Source organism: Aythya fuligula, chromosome 1, assembly GCF_009819795.1.
Source record: "Aythya fuligula isolate bAytFul2 chromosome 1, bAytFul2.pri, whole genome shotgun sequence".
Classification (NCBI taxonomy): Eukaryota; Metazoa; Chordata; class Aves; order Anseriformes; family Anatidae; genus Aythya; species Aythya fuligula.
The window spans coordinates 57,687,678-57,707,457 of NC_045559.1; the positions used below are offsets into that span (position 1 = coordinate 57,687,678).

Consider the following 19,780-nt stretch of genomic DNA (forward strand, 5'->3'; position numbering starts at 1 on the left):
GAGTTTCATTTTTCCTTTCGGGAAGGGCAAACAGTTAAATCAGATATGGGCCTTAGTGATTTCTGCTAAATAAATTTGTGCTGTTCAAACCATTTGTGGAACATGTAATGTGGAAACTATATCCTTATGCTATCATAAGCAGGTGGGAAGCAAACCTACGTGTTTATCACCCAGTGCTATTTGAGTTCTCATCAATTTGGCTTGTAAGAACAAGAGTCTTCAAGTGTAATTTACAGACATTCATTCATACTGAGATATTTAATCTTCAAGTTTATTTCATCTTGATTCTAGGTTGAATGGGTCAAGTATGAGCTGTGTATTTGTCTTTGGGAGCTGGAGACTTGAAAGTGTTGATAGGCAAGAAGCAGAGTTCTGGAGAACAGCAGTAAATATTGCCACAAACACTTAAAAAGAGGGCAAGCAAGGCGTACCTTTAAGTACTTCTTTTTACATACCTCACACCATATAAACTACCACATATTTTAAAGCCAGATCTGAAAGCTCCTGGAAGTCATAGCCGGTAGTTGTTTGTTCATCTTAATAGAATGTCTTAATAGAATGTCTTGGTGAAATGGGCAGGAATTTTAGGGTTCTCAGTGTTTCGCTTCTTAATGTCTAAATTTTGCTTTTTCTTTTAATTATAAGAATGGTCACTATTCTACTGTAAAACATCAATGTCATATGGATTGTTTTTTGTTTTTTTTTTAAGTGTATAACATCATGGCCTATTAAAAAGTTTGACTAAAGAATTATGTAAAAGGCTTTAATAATTTAAATATTTGTTCAGCTATATGGAAATGTACAATATGTTTTATGTTTAGTGAGGAACCTGCAGTTGTTATAAATGTAATGAATTTAGAAGTGTCCCATCCATTACTTAATACAACAATTTGCTAAAGTAATAACAACACTCATTCTGCTACAATTTTCCATATTTGAGATGCCAAAAGACAAGTCAGGGGCACAAAATTCAAATAGGGATCAAAACTCCCCTACATTTCAAGAGGACACCACACTGGAGTTTAGTTCAGTTATCTCTGTCAATACCATCACTTCATCCTTATGCAAGGAAATGTTACTGTAATATCACATAGAACGGAAGACAACATAATAGTTTGGCTCATTAGTTTTTTTTTCCATGTAATGCTTTATAAAAGAGATAAAGCTGAAGAAAATAAAAACAGACATACATATTATGATGAAATACACTGTCCTTATTTAAATAAATTTCCTTGAGCAGTATCTTTTTAAAAGGTGAAAATTAAACACTAATATTAATTTCACTGTATAAAAGTGATGGCAGCAATTATAAAGAGCCCAATGGTCTTATGCCTATTTCATTCTAAAGTTTTCACAGCAAAAATAGTAAAATTTGCAATATTACCAAAAAGATGCAAACCTGTCAAATATATTACTCTGAAGTAAATTAACAATAAATTTATAGGAACCTACCATAGGAACTATTAAGTGGACAGTAGTAATGATTTTCTATATAAAATCTATCAAAAATTGTTGGAGAAAATATACGAAGCGTAGCTGATAGCTGATGAAATCTGCAATATGGCCACAGAGAAATAAGTTGCAGATCATCAAAGTTAGCTCTTGTGCAGAAACATCCACCATGAGTTCCTTAATTTCATTTTCACTGGAGAACAGCAGGAGGTTTCCATAATGCAACCATCACAGCAAACTGATTCAATGTTGTACTTTAAGCTTTACCCGTAGTTGGAACTTGCAACAGTTTAGATTTTTTTGGTGCTCTGATCTGTTTTGCTCTCTGGAAGGCTATGTAAATATAAAAATCTTCAGCAGAAAGACAACTCTCGCTAAAGCACTGGCAAGTGGTCTCTGCAGAAGACTGCTAAAAAAAAAAAAAAAAAAAAAAAAAAAAAAAAAAAAGATAGGGATGAACAGATTTAGCTGAACTGGTAATGCCATACAGTACCTCTATACATAAAACAGTGAAATAGGTTTGTGGCAGAAGCTGATATTTGTGGTATAAGCCCTCCAGACATGCAAGCACATAAACTCTTGGAGTTCACAAGCCCCTTTGCAGGTTTAAAGGTGCTCATCTATGCAAAGCTTTTGCAGCCTGAACCAGCAGCCACTCCCTGATCTTACAGCAATGAAGCTAAAATGCACTTTCAACTGTTTTGAATAGGGAAAAAAAAAAAAAAAAAAAGTCAAGAGATCAATTCCATCCAACCTCAGGCATTCAATTAAAGCACCTAAATAAGGATGTAATTAATTCAGGTTCCAATCATCAACCATGAATGGAAAACTTTAACCCCAAGAAAGTGCCTCAGCCTTGCTCAGATCAAGGGTGTCAGTGTTCCCAGCTCAGACATCTCAGCTGGGTTACAGAAATTAGGTGTGACAACCAGGTCTCCCTGCATATGAGTGCTCCTAGCAGAGCCCAGAGAGCTTTCACCATTCGCATGACTAAAACAAGTATAGCCATGTTCTGCTCTACTGGCCCTGCATCCAGCACCGAGACCAGCCAGAACTGCTTCTGGTTCTTCATCTAAATTAGGAAACATTTTTTCTTTCTATGGAAAATGTTGGCAGCTTTATAATTCCCCCTCCCTGCCAGCTAAACACTTGCCAATGTTTATTCAGTTCACATTCTGAATGGAAGATTAGTTTGTTTCGGTTTTCTTCAGGCACGAAGAAAAGAAAAAAAAAAAAATTCAATTAGTTAGTTTAAACTTTTATTCAGAAATTGAGCCTATCAATTTTCCCTGTCCAGTCGTAGCCAGCAGAGAATGAAGCACCACAGATTCTCTTGTAACTAGAGGAAATCTGCAATGTGTCCCTTTGTGGGTATCTCACTTTGGTCCTCAGAGTGGCCCTAAAATGGAGTATTCTGACTGCAAACTCTTTGTTCCTGGGAAAAGCTTTGTCTCCGGGGATGCTTGTCTCAGTACTGCTGCAGGACCAGCTGTGGGGTGGTTGAAGGTGAGCACAAGGACATCTGATTTTTATTCGTTCCCAAATGAGGTTATACAGGGCTCCCTTGCTTCACACTTCTCATGGAGAAGGTGACTTTACCTACTGTCTGATTTATGTCTGCAGCACTGACACCCTGGTTTGGCCTTCAGAAGAGTTACACTATCGCTGAGAATGCCACCAGGTGATTCCCAGACCACCCCATATCTCAGGGAGTATCACCACCTGGTTTCTTTCCAACTAATACATTGCAAACACATAATGTTAATTAAGCCATACCGTACCTCCAGCTGTTTGGATCTTGCTGTGTTTATTTCCCTCTAATCTTAATCAGAAAACAAAAGGTAAAGATGGTTAAAACATTGTAACATATAGCCAGTTTAGAACATGGTTTAACAAAGCATGCAACAGAGGTACTACTGTTCCAAAGACAAATACTATTATTATGGTAAATAGTGTTATTTTTCTTCATTTGTTTGTTTTGCAGCACAGTTTGGAAGCTCCAGTCAGTGACTTAGCTCTGTGGTGTACGTAAGTGACAGCAGCATTTTGTTGTATTAAATCTGAAAAATATTACACGATTTCATAAATATGTTTATGACTAGTCTTTAAGTACCTATAAACTGAATGTTTTTCCCACTGTAAAAAACATAACATGGAAAAGAAACAGTTTGCACTGGGTTTCATATAAGAACAGAAATAAACCTGAAAGCAAGCACTTACTAACTGTTATTACTGGAATTCATCACAATGCAAGTAAACACCTCCAAATCTAAAAATACTGCCAAGGCTCTGCAAGTGCATATATCATAGCCTCTTAATCCTAAAAGGGTTTTGTTTTCCTTGAATTCTCACACCACTCAGAGCATGAAGAAGCTGTTCAGAAGACAATGTACTACCCTGGCAGCATCTGCTCTATGATCCTTCCACAAAAGTAGGTGTGTTAGAACTTAAATAAATGGGAGCAATCATTTGACGATTATAAATAGCCTCACAGCCTCAAGAGGGACCAAGGCTGGTCAGTCTGTCTGAAGTAATCATTGATTTTTAAAGGATAAATACATCTTGCTAGATAAAATTAAACTGAGAAAACAGGAGAAATACAATACATAACCTCCTGATACCTTTCGGTGCAGCTTTCGTCTGACTGGAAACCATGGCAGCTGCATCTGATGGCAGACCAACATACACACCACCGTAGTTCCTGATTTGAGGGAAAAAAAAATTAAAAGACAACAGAGCTTAATTGGAACACTTCTTCCTATAACATCAATGTCATGCAACAGCATTACAAAAACCATGCACAGTCAGAGTGGATTCACCTCTGCACAAGCATCCTTAGAAGAGCCCTCCTTTCACACAGCTATGGGGAAAAAAACTCCTGAGGCTGGCTGTTACTCACAAGTGGGACCTAAGGCTGTGAAATTAGTTCCTAGTCATTCAAGTTCCTAATATTTTTCATTAAATCCCACCTATCTTGTGACAATAAGCCCCACCTGCACAGCTTCTCCTAGACACCAATTTCCAGCAGACAGTCTGATAGCACTGCCCCAATACTGAGACTGCTGAAGCACATCACTTCAGTCAACACACACCAATTAAACAACACTTTCACCTCTCCTCATACATAAACAGGATCTGCATCTCCCTCCTTGGGGCCACACCTGGAGGAGACTGTTAGTAGAAACAAATATAATAGTATGTAGTACTTTCATAGCCTAATCCTCTCCCTCTCACAACCTTACAGAGTGTACTTTCTGGCTCTGAGACCTATGAAAAGAATGGACTGACATGAGGGGGTGGAAAATGGGGTACTTAAGAATTTCTGCTGTGCCTAGAGCTACCTACAGAGTAGCTGCTCTGACACATTAGGTACCAAATGAAACACATCCCCGGGGATCTGAGTTGATTTCTGATTTGTTTGATGATGGAGTCACACTCCCTTCAATTTCTAGCTGAGCGGAGATCTCCCACAGGTGCTAATGCCATCTGTGGCAGGGCTGGTGGGAAGGCAGAGGTCACTGGACATTATGAACCAGATAATCTACAACTGTGAGATAATGTGCTCATCTTATTGCAAAGCTCCCTCCCCCAACACAGTAACAGAGTGAAGCATGATCATCAATTTGGGGTTATACATGAGATTTCCTACTCTTTTCTTTGCTCTGTTGACATCGGTGGGGCTTAGAAGGAAAGGAAGGATGTACAGCCAGCAGCAAAACTCAGTGCAGCCAATTCCAAATTAAGCCAGTACAGGACCTACCTCCTTTTGTCATCATCTGATACAGATTCTTCTGCTCTGTAACACCAAAAGATATAGAGCACATTAGCATACAGTTTCTTTCAGATACTCTGTCACCATCTGGGTAGATTCAGGGGCAAAGGAAGAAGGGGACTAATAGTGTCCCAGCTTAATTCAGATCATCCACAGTTCAATAAAGTATTGACAAAGGAGAGAAAAAAAAAAAAAAAAAAAGAAAAAAAAAAAAAAAGAGTGTCAATTTTCCAATCTGTTGTATGTGAGAAAGAAAAGGATTGAGAACAGATGCAGCTTACTTTCCACAGCTCCCTCCAGTGATGCCTGAAAGTAGGCTTGGGAGCTGAAAGCTGGTAGATTAGCATCTTTCCTGAGTGAAAGGATGGAAAGTAGGCTTGGGAGCTGAAAGCTGGTAGATTAGCATCTTTCCTGAGTGAAAGGATGTTGTTCCCAACATTGTTCCATGTATAACAGCAACATAAAGGCTCCATGTGTAACAGAAACAAGCCTGGGCTGTTCTTCCACCAACAGAGGACTGAAAGGGACTGGCCATCCATGCTGGCATGGGAATGAGTATGAAGAAAGAGAAACTTTCACAGCAGCTGTGCCAAAATGTGCTACAGAACCTCTATGTTAAGTGAGGTACTGCTACTACTGAAGTCAGAGCTGTTTGCAAACCAAACAGTTACTAATCCTTCATAATGGACAATTACTTCTCTTCTACCCTTACATTAAAATGAATAGGGAGTCACTAAGGTTTGACTCCCCCTGCTTGAAATACTGTCCAGTGTAGCTGAACCAGGACAGGGGGTAAAGTAATCAGCACTGATATGAAGGCACATGTGGTAGAAAGATAAAAATGGTATTGTTACCATCCATGAGTATAGTGCCTGTGTTGTGCTCTCAGTCTGCGCCCCAGCATCAGCCTTCATCCAAACCACTCACCCGCCTTTGATTAAATATTTGGACTTTGAGCTCTGCTGCATGCATGGCTGGGTATGGATCTGGGCAGCTGCTGCACTTTAGCTTGACTTGCAACCTACCAACCTAGCAATAAAAATAGAGGCAAAGTAACTTGAGTGCTGACAAATCCACGGACATCCTGCACTCCTTCCTTACAGCAGGGGTAATGGTGACACCTGCCCAACCTTACCGCAGCTGTGGCTGCAGCAGGGGAAGGCTGCAAACAGGGAATGGAGCACCATGACACAAGGAGGGCTCTGCTGTGCAAATGCTCTTGCACAGGTTGTTCACCTGGATACTGTCACCTGGATATCCCCAGCTACGGACCATGAACTATGTGGGCAATGAAAAGATGCTCCCCAGCATCAGCTGAGCCATGAATTTTTAGTTTGCTCCCCATGCAACAAAACTGAGAGCTGGCCTCTACCCAGCCTTAGGGCTAAATCTATATTGTAGCTGTGAAAGGTTTCGCTGAATGATGACATTGAACAGTAACGTGTGACATTTCTTACTGTAATTTATTTGTTCTGAAAGGTACGTGTTCCTACTGTTTAATAATCAGGGCTGTAAGCCATTACTGACCCCTGAAGTCAAGGGGGCATTTGCCCAAAGTGTCGAGAACTGGTAGGAAGACACAGCCTTAAATGCAGGGAGATGGCCCTTAGACCTCAGTCAGAAATCTCTGTTTGGAGGAACAAGTGCTATCTCAGAAGGCATTGCCCATCCCCTCTGCCACCACGTGGCCTCAGTCACTCAGCCCTCTTGTACGCAGCAGGAGAGAAAAAAGTGCAGAGTCCCCTTTCCTTGAGGGTTGCAAAGATGCTTTATCCTAGTATGGGCCAGTTTCAGCAGAAGAAAGAGGAAAGAATGTGTATATCAATGGGTAGGAATGAGATGTATATTTTTAGTAAAAAAAATAATAATAAAATGACAGCACTTTAAGAGAGGGACCCTGGGTGACAGAAGATCACAAACAATCATTGCTGTTGAACCAACCAAATGTGTCACAGGATTGATTTTCTCATACAACTGGAAACATTTCCTATAATCCAGATTAACCATTATCCAGAGAAAAGAATCCTTTAAAAGCACTGACAACTTCATGAACAGCTCGAAGCCACTAAAACGGAGTTGTAAGAATAATAATCAATATTGTCCAACAGGAAATTAATGTCAATGTTTAAAAAAGCCTCTACTAGGCAACAGGACTATTTTGTTCTGTTCTAGCAATGTTCTATAATGGGGCATCACTGGACCATTACTGTCATTCTCTCACCAAAACAAATTATCCAGGTCTATGATTAAGCAGGCTATTTTTTTTTAAACATTTTGCTTTCCTCCTTAATAGCTACAAATCAAAGTCTAATTTTACGATCCCTTTTCCCTTAAATGCTCAGTAGCAAATAGTCTGGGATTGAGCAGGCCACAGCTCTTGGGCTGAGTTATGACTGGGTGCAATCGGTCATGCTGCTGGGAAAGAAAGGGTGAACAGAGAAGAGGAATGTGGAAGCTTCAGAGGAAAAGAACAAAAAATTCTGGTGGTGACACTGGAGGAAGAAGCCGTTTTCCACCTTTCTGAGGACTCATTTCTAAGCAGGATGGGAAAGAGAGCTGCTCCAACATATACATTATGCATTTTTGCACATCTCTTGCCTTCAGACACTGTGGTCTGTAGTTAAAGGCACCATTTCGAGAAGTGCCCACTGATTTCACATGTTCAAATTTCAAGGTGCCACCTGGGGCAGATGGACCACTGCTGCTTCCGTGCTCACGCTGAATGAACAGAGGTGGCCCCAGGGAGCTGCACCGCAATGGTGACACTTGGCTGTGTGGAAATGAGAATGAAAGGAAGTTCCTTTGGTTTGGGCAGTGCTCTGATCGCCACGTCTCCCAGACTCACAGAGGATGCAGGATTTCAGCACAAGGTCTCTTTCTCTCTCCCACAACCTGTCCCTCTAGTGAGTCTCTAGTTTCCTCTTATCTTAGGGAAGAAAGCACAAAATATAAATTTTAAATATCTCACTTTGCATCAAAGAGCCTCCACTTACAGTGTTCTCCAGGAACAGCAAGCTATGATAAGCCTTTCTGCCCCAGGAATGGATGGCAAAAGGAACTGAACAGGCTGGACCAGACAGCCTGATGTGCTTTGCACTAATCTGCTGCAGTGTCACTGCATCTGCTCTCAGATGCTGTTGACATCTACTGCAAAGGAACTGAGATCACATTTTTCAGCAGGTGGCGTAGGTGGAGTCCTGTAGCTGGTAGGCAGATTTAACAGCAAATCCCTATAACAGCATCTATTTTCAGCTAGAAGAAATGTTTCTTTTGGTAAGGATTTGTCTGTCCCAGGAGGGCTCCTGTCACCCTCTTAAGTTTGAAAAATATTTAGTCCTCCAGCTGTCAGTTTTTGCATCCATCAGTCCTATGCCCATTTGATGGCAAAAGAGCTGCCATTTTTCACGTAATCTTTTAAGTATCAAATGACAGGCATTCACATTAATTTACTCCATCCACATTTTTCTTATCTTCGTTTTTATGACTTCATTCGTGTTGAACTCTGGCATTATACAGGCTCCTTCTAGCAGTGCTCCGTAGTCCTGCCAGAAATATTTCATTAAACTTTGCACAAGGAACAGATTTCATCACCTTAGTTTCACAGTCTTTCTTGGGACCAAGGGACTGTCATTTATATTTGATAGATTTCTTCCCAATATTTTGAAACAGTTTTGAATTGTGTCCTTTCCTTCCTACTGCTATTAATCTTCCAAACCCAGGCACATTCTGAATACAATAGGCATTGCGTTAGTCTGTATTATATACTTTACCCCTCTTATAGCCAAACTTTCCCAGTTACCACAATGTACTTGTTTTAGTACATCAGTTGGCTGAAGCTGGGTGACAGGTTCACCAGTTATTTGAGGGCTGGAGTATGCGGGAAGAGATCACATTCCCAGATCATACGTCCTTTTCGTCGTTGTGCAGACCTCAACCTCAGAGCACTTTGCATAAGAAGACCGTACCACCATTGCCAGTTTACTAGTGGAGCAACTAAAGACTCAGAGGGCAAAAAAAGCTTCTCTGTGGTTACCTGGGAGGGCTCTGAGCAGGATCCAGCCCTCCCTCAATCCACCTGGCTCCTGGAGTTGCAATGAGTCGCCATCAGGAAACAAGAAATCTGTTGAATTAGAATAACTGGATCCTGTACTGAAGAGTATGATGCAAGTGAACACACGATTGCTTTTCTCAACCACAGCCAATATGACTAAAATAGCTTTTTTTCTGGTATTTTACTTCCTTTTTAAAAATCTGCTGCTAAATATTAGGATGATTGATCTAGGGATTTTCTGGTCATCACTGCTGTTTCTCCCTCATTAGAAACACAGATCTGTTAGTGTCTGACTAGAAGGCTCAATCATGCTATTACTCACACGGGTTGTTCGGCTGGCTCCACTGTACTTATCAGAATGAGTAATGGTTCCAGGACTGACCCTTTCCCTTGTTGAAGTCTGCACTAGTAATTATTTTTTTCTAAGCTATCTTGATACTTTTCTGAAACATGACAGAGGATCTATCGCTAATAAGTAGTATTTTCCCAGCTTAAGTCTTGAAGTGCCAGCCCTACAAACACTTATGCACACAGTAACACAGTTCTTCATGTGCTGACACATTCAGGCACAGAAACATATCTACCACATTCTTAATTGAACAGTGCTTGTGATTTTGAAGTTTAAAACTAACAAAAAGCAAAGAAACAGATGCAGTTCTAAGTCAGTCACTTAAATTATCTCAATTGCCCGGAAAACATAAGAACCTAATATAGATTGAAAACAGTGGTTTTGTTTATCTAAGGGTACTGAGGGCATGGGTGCTGCAGGCTATCAAGAGAAGGTTCCTCATAAGCTTGCCTTCTGTAATTTATTTATTGTCTGAGACTGCAAATCCAGAAAACAGATTACATGGGTAATAGATCTCAAGAGTATCTGTGACAACAGGACTCATCCGCCAAGGAAGACCTGTCTTTAGTTCTCAGCCGTGCTCTGTAATAGCAAGGACAAACCTGTTGTTATGCTCTTCTCTCCCCACGTTTATCTGACTTGACAGCCCTTATTTCTGCTCCAGGATTCTTCCGACTAATTAAGAGTAGTTACTTTAAATGAAGTAAATAAAACTGAAGAACGTCTCTATTGCGTAATATGAAAATATTTCCCCAGTCCCTCAGGCTCAAACTGTAGTGGCAAATAACAATTATATGAAAAGAAGGCAAGACCTCGGGATGACTTCTTTAATGTTTCCTTTGATAGGGAAATAGATTTATGGCTGAATAAAGCTGTTCCTGCAAATTTTTGCACCAGCAAATGAAAAATGGGTTGACAAAGGCTGATCTTTTGTTGCTGTTTTTCTGTAAACCACAAGTTGGTGAGAGGCAGCAGGACAACAGAGGTTCAGGCCTTCCACATTTGGAGAAAAACAGGATGGGTAGGGCTGTCCACTGCTCCTCAGCATCAAAGATAAGGGACAGAAAAAGGAGCTGACAGATAATATCTTCAACGTGGAAAAGGGTCATAACCTTCACTAGCTAAAGATCTCATCTGCAGCTAAATAGAGAAGGTTGGTGTTTTCTAAAGGAAGTCTGGATGGGTTACCAGGTCTCTGGCAAAGAGGGGAATTTTGCTTGAGTGGCTCATTAAATCTCTCACAGGGCTTGGTGGAAATTTATGTGGTCACTTCATACAATAGCATGCCCTTTGGAGAAAGCTGTACTAGTATATGACAGGGAAGAATAATTTGAAGTAAACATGACCACCTCTGGAAGACAACTCTCAACAGAGGCTAAGAAAAGACATTTCTGCTAGAGAAATAAAAGGGGAAGGAATTTGCAGAATAGTAAACAAGACGTGAGGTTGTTTTGAGGAGATGGAAGCTGTCACTAAAGACAATAAGCATCTGGTGCTGCTAATTACATATCAGGAGCCAGATGAATCATTACAATGACTAAATCCAGTATAGGGCTAGTAGGACTGAAGATAAGTCCATGGTTACATGTTTGAAAAGGTAGCGCAAGTACTTACACATCTTTAGTAGTCCCTGTGGCACCTAGAATGGAAAAAGAAAAAAAAAAGCGTATGTTTACAAGATAATGGCATAATCCTGAAACAAACTGATAGTACAGTAAATGTTTTTCTGCCTTTCTGTCCTAAACAACTTCCTTACATGCACTGTAAAAAAGAGGCAGATATAGCAACAGGCATCTTCTATTGTCAGAGAACAGATTTCTCATGATTATCTAGTTTATCCTTACTGATTATCTGTATTAGCCCTTAAGTCTGTCATACTTAGACCTGGGCCAGATTCTCAGAGGGTGAAATGATGGTGCAGTGGACCAGTGCCCAGCTGCAGTCACCCAGGATGAGAGCAACATAAGATAACATTCATCTTCTTGAATTTTTTTATGCTTCACTTTGCCCAGTCCTCTGGTGGTTTTGTCTGTTACAAACTGGCCGCAGCTAACCAAGCAGTTACTCCCAAATGCCTGTTAATTTTGTCCACATGCCATTTGATCCAGTTGTAGATTTGGCACTATGTGTGTAAACGCTGCTCCATTCTTCCTGCCAGATAAAAAATGTTTTATAAAACAACTAGACAGAAATAATATAAACATTGGGCCACCAAAGCCCCAGACATCTAAATAGATCAACCACCCCTTAATTCATCTTACTATTTAACAAAAAAAAAAGCAAAAAGACAAAAGCTACAACTAGGCTGCCTGATTTCAGTGATTGATTTTTTGGTGACTCAGATGCTTCTTGCTGGGAGAGGAACATGCACTAAAGTACGAACTCCTTCCTGTTCCTCCCAAGTTATTAATGACGCGTTGCTATTGCTGGTATGTCGTTCAGCTGAGTAACCAGCAAATTATCCCTTCTATTAATTACACAGGCTAGGGTAGACACTAGAGAACCTTTCACTTCTCTTCTTCCCTTTCCTCTCAGTATTTAGCTGGAAGAGACTATCTGAGCTCACTCTGAAGAAACTACAGTTGCCAATCTAAAAGATTTTTACGGGTTTAGAGACTTTTTTTTCCGGTCATGGCATTTCATTTCTTGGAAAACTTTATTTTTGCTGCTGAAAAATATCCATGAAGAGCAAACATCTTTCATCGCACTCTGATGTATGAGAATCAGGGGTCCCTGACCTGATTTTAAACCCAGGGAGGAAGAGACAGTCCTGCAAGACCTTCCAGCAGTACCTACCTGAATGGACAGCTTGAATGGCAGGAAACTTCTCTTTATAGCTAACTCTTGAGCGTAATTTAATTCCAAATTCCTTCTGCTTGACCATCCCTCCTTTTCCCATCAACAACATAGACTCATCTTGCACGAGCATAAACGTTTCTTTTGTTAGCATTGAATCCAGAGTCTTCAAAATCTCAGTAGAGCTATATGTATCAAAAGTACTCTTCATTAAGCTGGAAGCACTGCGCATGATAAGCTCAGGTCTGAGCTCTCACACTTCATTCTACCAGGCAGCCTTCTGAGACTTTTTGGCTCTACAGGCACATCTACATGGTACTATCTATAAACCCTCCAAATTAATTGTGACCAGATGGACGGTTTGCGTTGCAAACCTCAATCTCAGCTGACGTGGGAAGATGTCTTCTGCTACCCAGGCTAGTTCATTCAGAGTTAGCTCAGCTATGTATCTTCAGGGCACCACCCTGTACTTCCAGACAGAACCCAACCATCAGCAGCAGCTCAGACAGCACACATATTGAAAAGCCTAGTCCTGTTGCTGTAGCTAGCAGGATTTAATTTAATTTTATTTTATTTTTTCCACAAGAAACCATGCTTGTGTTCTGCATCAGAACCACAGTTTTTTCATTTTCTCACTTCAACCTAAGCTCACTGCAAACAAACTTGATTTCTACAAAGAGGTTCACAGTACTTTGTGAAGCCTCTGCTGAGCCCTTATTGAGTCTGAGCCAGGGCTCTCAGTACTTGTGTCTTGGTTTAAAAATTTTATAGCACCTTCTGTGCAGGAAGTATACCAAAAGTGTTTGATATGCAAACGGAAACCTTAACTGGGCAGGAAGAACTGAATGTCTAGAGGACAGCTGCAGTTCTGTATGGAGATAGTCACATTTCAGTCAATTGCCAAACACACTTCAATGCTATGCCCTTGTTCAACGCCATGCCCACGTTCAGTGCAGTACCCATGTGCTAAGTGTGCTGCCCACAGCAAACTGCAGTACTCTGCATGGGAGCCAGCTCTGGACACAGGGCTGCACTTATCCTAAGACTTATCCTAAGACCTGCTAGGCAGACCTTACAAGCACTCTGGGACAGGAGCTGTCTCTCAGACCAATCAGCTTGGTCTTCATGTAGAGCCACGAGGCTGTAAATGTGTTTGAGAACAGAGGTGTGCCTCTAGCACTCTCACCTTGCAGCACTCGTTTCCTTTGACATTAGGGGGGTGTACCACAGCAGAAATTCATTGCAACTTTTTGAAATGCACCTCACACAGAAACATAATGAACTAAGCACGATGAAAACAAAATCACTTTTTAAAAGATCGTTTTTATTGGCTTGTTTCCTATTGTTTTTATAAGCACAAAGAATTAGGTTATCCTCACTGCCATTGATGGGATTCCAATAGTGTTATTTCTCACTTTCACTAGCAATAGTGAAGCAAGAACTTAGTCCAAATTCAGTTGGGTTCCACTGAAGTATCTGATATAGACCTGAAAGTGGTTCCAGTTCACAAAGCAGTTTTTTTGCTGGAAGTGCTATGAGCTTGGGAATGAACATTACCTCAGCTCGTAACTATCTCTACATAAAAACTAATAAGATTTCTTCATTAGGGAGAATACCCCTTATATACAGCTTTTTATTTTGTAACAGATCCAATAACGTCACAGTTTGTACAGACTTGTGTTTGTTTTTAAAGTCCAGCCCACTCACCCTCACTCCTGTTACTTCAATGATATGTTTCTCTAACTCTTCCATGTTTAGTAACCAACACGTTATTTTATAGCTTCTCAAGTTCCTCCTGCCAGAAGTTCAGCAAAAGTACCTTACTTATTATCGGTTCCCAAAAAAGTTCATAGCTATTTCACAGCTGCAAGACTTAGTGCTCTTATAGTCATGATGTTATAAAAATATGACTTGAAAAATATTTGAAATATATTTCAAAAATATTTTTTGAAAGGCTATTCATTTTTCCAACTACATCAGTTTGGTCTAAAAAAAAAAAAAAAAAAAAAAAAAAGTAGCACTTGACCCCACAAACCTTGTCTAATAGATTCCTGCTGGTTTGGGCCCCCCAAGGCTGTTCCTGCAACACAGCTAATGGGTAAGCTCTAAGGAGAGGCAATAGCAGTGAAGAGAGCTGAACCCTCTCTGGTGTCCTGCTGGGAAGACTGGCAACCTGAGGAATTGCAACAGGCACCACATTTCTTCCCTGGCAGAACTCTAAATGATAGAGCTGAACTCTGTAGACTGCCTAGCCTTATTCCACCCACTTCTCTAGCAACTTCCCAAGCCTATCTAATCACAGAAATAGACTGGGGGTAGCCAGAATAATAACTAATAAAGAAGTACTGAGTTCTCCTGAATGACCCCTCTGCTTATACATCTACCAGTAAGACCATGGATGCATTTTAGCACTTCACAGTGCAGGAAAAGGAGGAGGAATACAGCCTGCAGAATAAACGAGGCACATTCAGACATTCATCACTCTGAACACGAGTGATTACAGGAGAAAAACATTCTGTCTAGAATTGTGGAGCTGGGATCCCTCACAAAACATAACGTTGAAACAGTCACAAAAGAAGGACAAATATATATCATCCCAACGCATCTTCCATTCAGTGAGAGGGGGTCCGCACTTTCAAAACAAAAGCAGCTTATTACTTGTAGCCCTGCAGAATTCCAGTAATTGCAGGACAAATGCAAAAATGTTTGAGAGGAACTGACTGCCACAAAGTATATTGTTCTACACTGAGGCATGCATCATGAGCAAATGTGGAAGACCAAAAAAAATAATCAGAAAAACAGATGAAGGATGAGAGGCAACCATTTACATGAATAAAAACGTGGATGAAAAAAATGCCAGCATCTGGCTTGAGAGCAGACTATGAATGATTTTCTTATTAATTTCTAACAGTTATTTTCATACAATATTTTATTGCAAATACTCCAAATGGTAATAAAAATCAAATTAAAAAAAAAAAAATTACATGTATATGTATACAACATAAGATTACAAATGAGTTTTCTATTGTTTTTTTCCCTTCTCATTGGCTCCAAAAAACAGCGACATGGAATCAAATCCTAACTTCCATGGAGTTATACTAGATCTAGCTTGATGTAACTGAGGGTAGAATTAAATCAATGTACCTGAAATCGATTACTTCAACTCATCAGGTTGCAGTTTGATACACAGACATGACCTGATCAGACATTAATTTCAAAAATTGCTTTAAATAGAATGGCAGAGTGGTTTCCTGGGTATTCCACCAATCTGAAGTTAATAAGTCTGTATAAACTTGGTGTGAAAGTTCTCCTTCATTGTAATTTGGCAGTATTTTAAGCTTCCCACAGAGTAACAGCTTGTCTGTATATTTAAATCAAGGCTAGACTGCCAGCCTCCACTGAGTACCATAATTTAAGGCGCTGTCATTGCTACTACAATTGATATAGAAAGAAAGAGGCAGTTAAAAAATTGTTAGTGAAGCAACACTAGAATGGAGGGAAATGCCTTAGCCCAGAAAAGAAGGAAATTAATGCGTAAGGGCGTGCTTTTTTAAAGACCAGAAAAGAAGAGCTCCTTTGGAGCTTCTGAAACATCAGGAAATGACATGAAAGAAGGATATGTGAGGCAACAAAACATCAGGAAAATAGCAATTTGCTAACAAAATTGTTATGTGCTAATAAAAACTTTAATGGGATTTTTTCAAATAAATGTAATCCATAGTTAACATTTAAAACAGTGGATATAAGAAGGATGCAATTGCATCGGTTTGCTCAGATAACACAAGTCACTGTTTCTCAGCTGAGGAGCCTTTAGGCCTCAAATCCTTTTGTCTGATGCTCTGGAAGGAAAAGCTGGAAAATTAGATTGGTATTCTGGAGTGCTGCACCACAGACAGAAATGCTATTCTAGATCATGTCTATTAGTTTAGGTCTTGCAGACCATAGGGCTGATAGCTCCTCTGATGTCAGTCCAGCCATGCAACAGAAGATAATACCATTAGCTGAACTATCATTATATACGTGTCTGTTTAGGAAAAATCTCGTCAGGCTAAAACAGAAATTTTACCAGAGGAAGAAAATGGGGAGTAGCCTAACCATCTCTACTCTGTTCTGTGAAGTATGCTATAATATTATCCTTAGTCATATAATATGACAGAGAGTGTTACAGGTTAATTATATGTTATGCACCTCCAGCTTTGACATTACTGACTGTAGAATAGTCATAACTTCACCATTGAAGACGTAGTCGTGCTGTGCAAGCCACAAAACTAATTTGTATTCATGCTGTACTCATGTCTTTTGGTAAGATGTTGAGAGCTAGACTTTTCTTAAAAGCTCCAGAACTCGGATTAAAAATGGTACATCTTCTCCTTCCCCTACATAAAATTACTTTAGTTTTACAGACACGCTATGTAAGGAGTGCTAAACTGAAGAAAAAAATTCACTAGTAGATGGTGAACTTAATTCTACTACCAGATGTTGGTGACTGCAACAGCACAGGCTGCGCAGCCATTCCTGACTTACCCTGGTGAAACTGGGAACAGACCTGGACCTCCCAGAGCTATATTTGCTTTGGAAAGGTCTATCAGTGTAACAGTAATAATTACATTATACTGATTGTGGATTTTACACGGCATTGTTATTTTAGCCTATGCTAAGCTACTCGAGATCTGTGGGCTATTTCTACAGAGTATGCAAGAGGTTGCCATGAAATGCAAGCTGAAGTATTTCGTGAGTAACAAACAGCACAGGCAAGCTAAACTACTGAAGGGGCTGTGCTTTCACTGAAAATCTTTTAAGAAGCCAACACCTGTTGAAAATAGCTGCCTTTAAAGCAACTGCAGACACGTTTATTTAAACCAACAAACTTTTAGCTCAGAGTAACTCACGAAACACCACCACAGTCAGAGTTAGCTTATTCAGCATTCACCTGTTGGTGCCCTGTTAGGAGCGTTATGCGGTGGCCAGGCCAACGGTGCTGGAGACACTACCACAAAGTGACTAATAACCAGCCCAAAATGAGTATTTTCCTTTGAGCTGCTCTGACAGTTGCTCTGGTGCTTTTACCCAGCAGACAAACCCGGGATGTGAACAAGCATCGTCCCAGCTATGAAGCTACAGTGGACAAGCAGGGAAACAACTTCAGGTCATGGCAATGCAGGAACCAATTAGCAGGAGAGAAGTAATGCATTTGTAGATGTGACAGCCCTGACAAGAGTGCTGGAAGGTCAAGCCTCAAGAGAGGCTTCCGATACATACATGATACCTCATTTATAAGCATTTAACAGCAGCCAAGTAAATAAAAAGAGCAGAAAAGCCTCCCGCTGTGAGCACAAAGCGCAGGGTTCAGGGAGAACAGCAGCACACTGCACAAGCCTGCAACTTGCAGGAGTCACTGCTGTTCACGCTCAGAGACGTGCCGGTGCCGCACACCAGCCCTAGCATCACCCAGGGCACACCACAGCTCTCTCAAAGCAAGTCAACACAGCAGGAGGCTGAGCCCCAGCAGGTCTCCCTGGCCTGGCCGCTATTTGGCTGTGCATTGTCAGGAGGTTACAGATTTAATAAATACAGCTGAAAGACTTAAGACAAGGAATGTAATTAGGCAGCCCTGTTTGCCAGGTGCAGTCAGGATGAAAAACGAGTTATAAATGCTCGTATTTGTAATTATACGGCGTATGGCCGCTATTATTTCCATACATTTCCCCTTCCGCGGGGGCAGGACGAAGAGCCGCGCCGCCTGCCCAGCTCTCCCCTCCCTTTCAGAGGGGGGGAAGGAGCGGGGCCGGCCGGAGGGGCACCCCCACCCCGACGTGCACAAAACCTGGGGCTCGCCGCGTCCCCGACCCCTCGGGCGGGCAGAGGGGGCACGAAGCCACTTCCCAAGGGGCACAAGTGGCCTCACAGGGAACCAAAGGGGGGACGAGGCTGGCACCCCCGGATCCTCCCGGTCGCGGCGCTGACCCTAAAACCCGCGACGCCCCCGGCGGGGCACACCGCTCCCATCCCCGGGGGGAGGCGGATGGCTGCCGGCAGGGCAGGATGCTCCCGGCCGGGGCAGCCCCCACCCCACAGCCGGCTCGGGGGGCGCCTTCCCCTCCCGTCCCCGGCCCCCCGACCCCCGTGCCGCCCCCCTACCTCGCCCGCCCGCGCCGCCGGCCGTGGAGTTGCCGCAGCCCATGGGCGCCGCCCGGAGCGGTGCGGAGCGGAGCGGTGCGGAGCTGAGCGGCGACGGGAGGCAGCCGGCGGCGGGCGGAGCCGGGGGGGAGATAAAGCCGCGGGGACCCCTCCTTCTCCTCCTCCTCCTCCTCCTCTTCTCCTCCTCCTCCTCTCCTCCTCCTCCTCTCCCCACCCATCGCCCGGGAAACCGCCGGCCCCTGCGCCGCGCATCCCCGAGGAAAGCCCCCCCGCACCTACCGGCCGGCCCCGCGTCCCCCCCGAGGTTCCCAAACCCCGGTTTCGGTTCCCCACAAGGGTGCGGGGACCCCGAGGGATCCCCCCCCCAACGCGTGCCCCGAGCGCCGGGCTCAGCGACGGCCGCCCCTGGGACCCCCGGGTGGGCCGAGACCCCACTGCCCTCGGGGGGCAACTTCACGCAGGTGTCCGCCGGTTCCTCTCGGAGCTCCTCTTGGAATCTGAGAATCATTGAGGTTGGAAGAGACTTTCAAGATCATCTGGTCTTCCTACAGAAACGCCCCACTGACTCTGAAGACCCACCGGGTTGGTAGAGCTACGAATTTGCCTTTCCCAATTCATGCCAAGAGCACAGAGAAGATGAGTTTGCAATGTCCACAAAGAAGCTTTTTTATTTATAATGTACATTGTTCCTCCCAAAGAATTCAAAGTTCCTTCTAACCCAGACCTTTCTTCCGCACAGAGCACTAAAATATTTCCAAGCCTTGCTCAGGTACTCTTGCTCACGATTTCCAAATGACCAGACAGCCAAAACCCAATGGTTACAACCACAAATACTCTTGCTAGACAAACATGACTGCTGTGATAAATGTGTTTAAGGACATAGGAAAAAAAAAAAAAAAAAAAACTCTTAGGAGTGCCATATCAATGCCACAAGCATCACAAATTTCTTATGAACAATAACTGTCTTTATTACAAGAGAATCAGATAGCAAACATTGTTGTTTTATCTTTTAGCCTGTTCAGAGCAGAAAAAGAAAGACATCACAATTTTCTTTTGTATTTCCCAACAAGCACATTAAGAACAAGCAGCTCCATACACAACAGAGTCAATAATGTCGAGTCTCCTGCAGATTTACGCCCTGGGGTCTCTTCATGAGCTCCCTCGTGTCTACCCAGCAGTGAGCACACCTTAGAGCAGGGTGGGCATTTTTAAGTTCTCCCTC

The 19,780-nt window shown here is 42.2% G+C and overlaps 1 protein-coding gene across 3 annotated transcripts; it reads right to left on the reverse strand.

Moving 5' to 3' along the window:
• Nucleotides 1-679: 679 nt before the first annotated feature.
• C1H12orf75 (chromosome 1 C12orf75 homolog) lies at nt 680-18,654 on the reverse strand. 3 transcript variants are annotated; one of them, XM_032207587.1, is made up of 6 exons: nt 18,559-18,654; nt 11,239-11,263; nt 5,213-5,248; nt 4,074-4,153; nt 3,234-3,274; nt 680-1,858 (listed from the first exon to the last, which is right to left on the reverse strand). In XM_032207587.1, exons 1-5 carry the CDS (start codon nt 18,599-18,601, stop codon nt 3,270-3,272), a joined length of 189 nt encoding a protein of 62 aa, XP_032063478.1. In that variant the 5' UTR covers nt 18,602-18,654; the 3' UTR covers nt 680-1,858; nt 3,234-3,269. The 3 variants fall into 3 exon arrangements, with proteins under 3 accessions (XP_032063478.1, XP_032063477.1, XP_032063476.1); XM_032207586.1 differs by having other exon boundaries at nt 680-1,861; XM_032207585.1 differs by lacking the exons at nt 680-1,858; nt 3,234-3,274 and adding an exon at nt 3,282-3,512.
• Nucleotides 18,655-19,780: the final 1,126 nt, after the last annotated feature.

What these genes read in the sequence shown, in the direction of transcription:
- C1H12orf75 (XM_032207585.1), bottom strand. Translation starts at nt 18,601, where the DNA reads ATGGGCTGCGGCAACTCCACGGCCGGCGGCGCGGGCGGGCGAG. An exon ending in CGGCGGCGCGGGCGGGCGAG is followed by an intron (nt 11,264 to 18,558) that starts GTAGGGGGGCGG and finishes TTTCCATTCTAG; the next exon opens with GTGCCACAGGGACTACTAAA. An exon ending in GACGAAAGCTGCACCGAAAG is followed by an intron (nt 3,513 to 4,073) that starts GTATCAGGAGGT and finishes AATATTTTTCAG; the next exon opens with ATTTAATACAACAAAATGCT.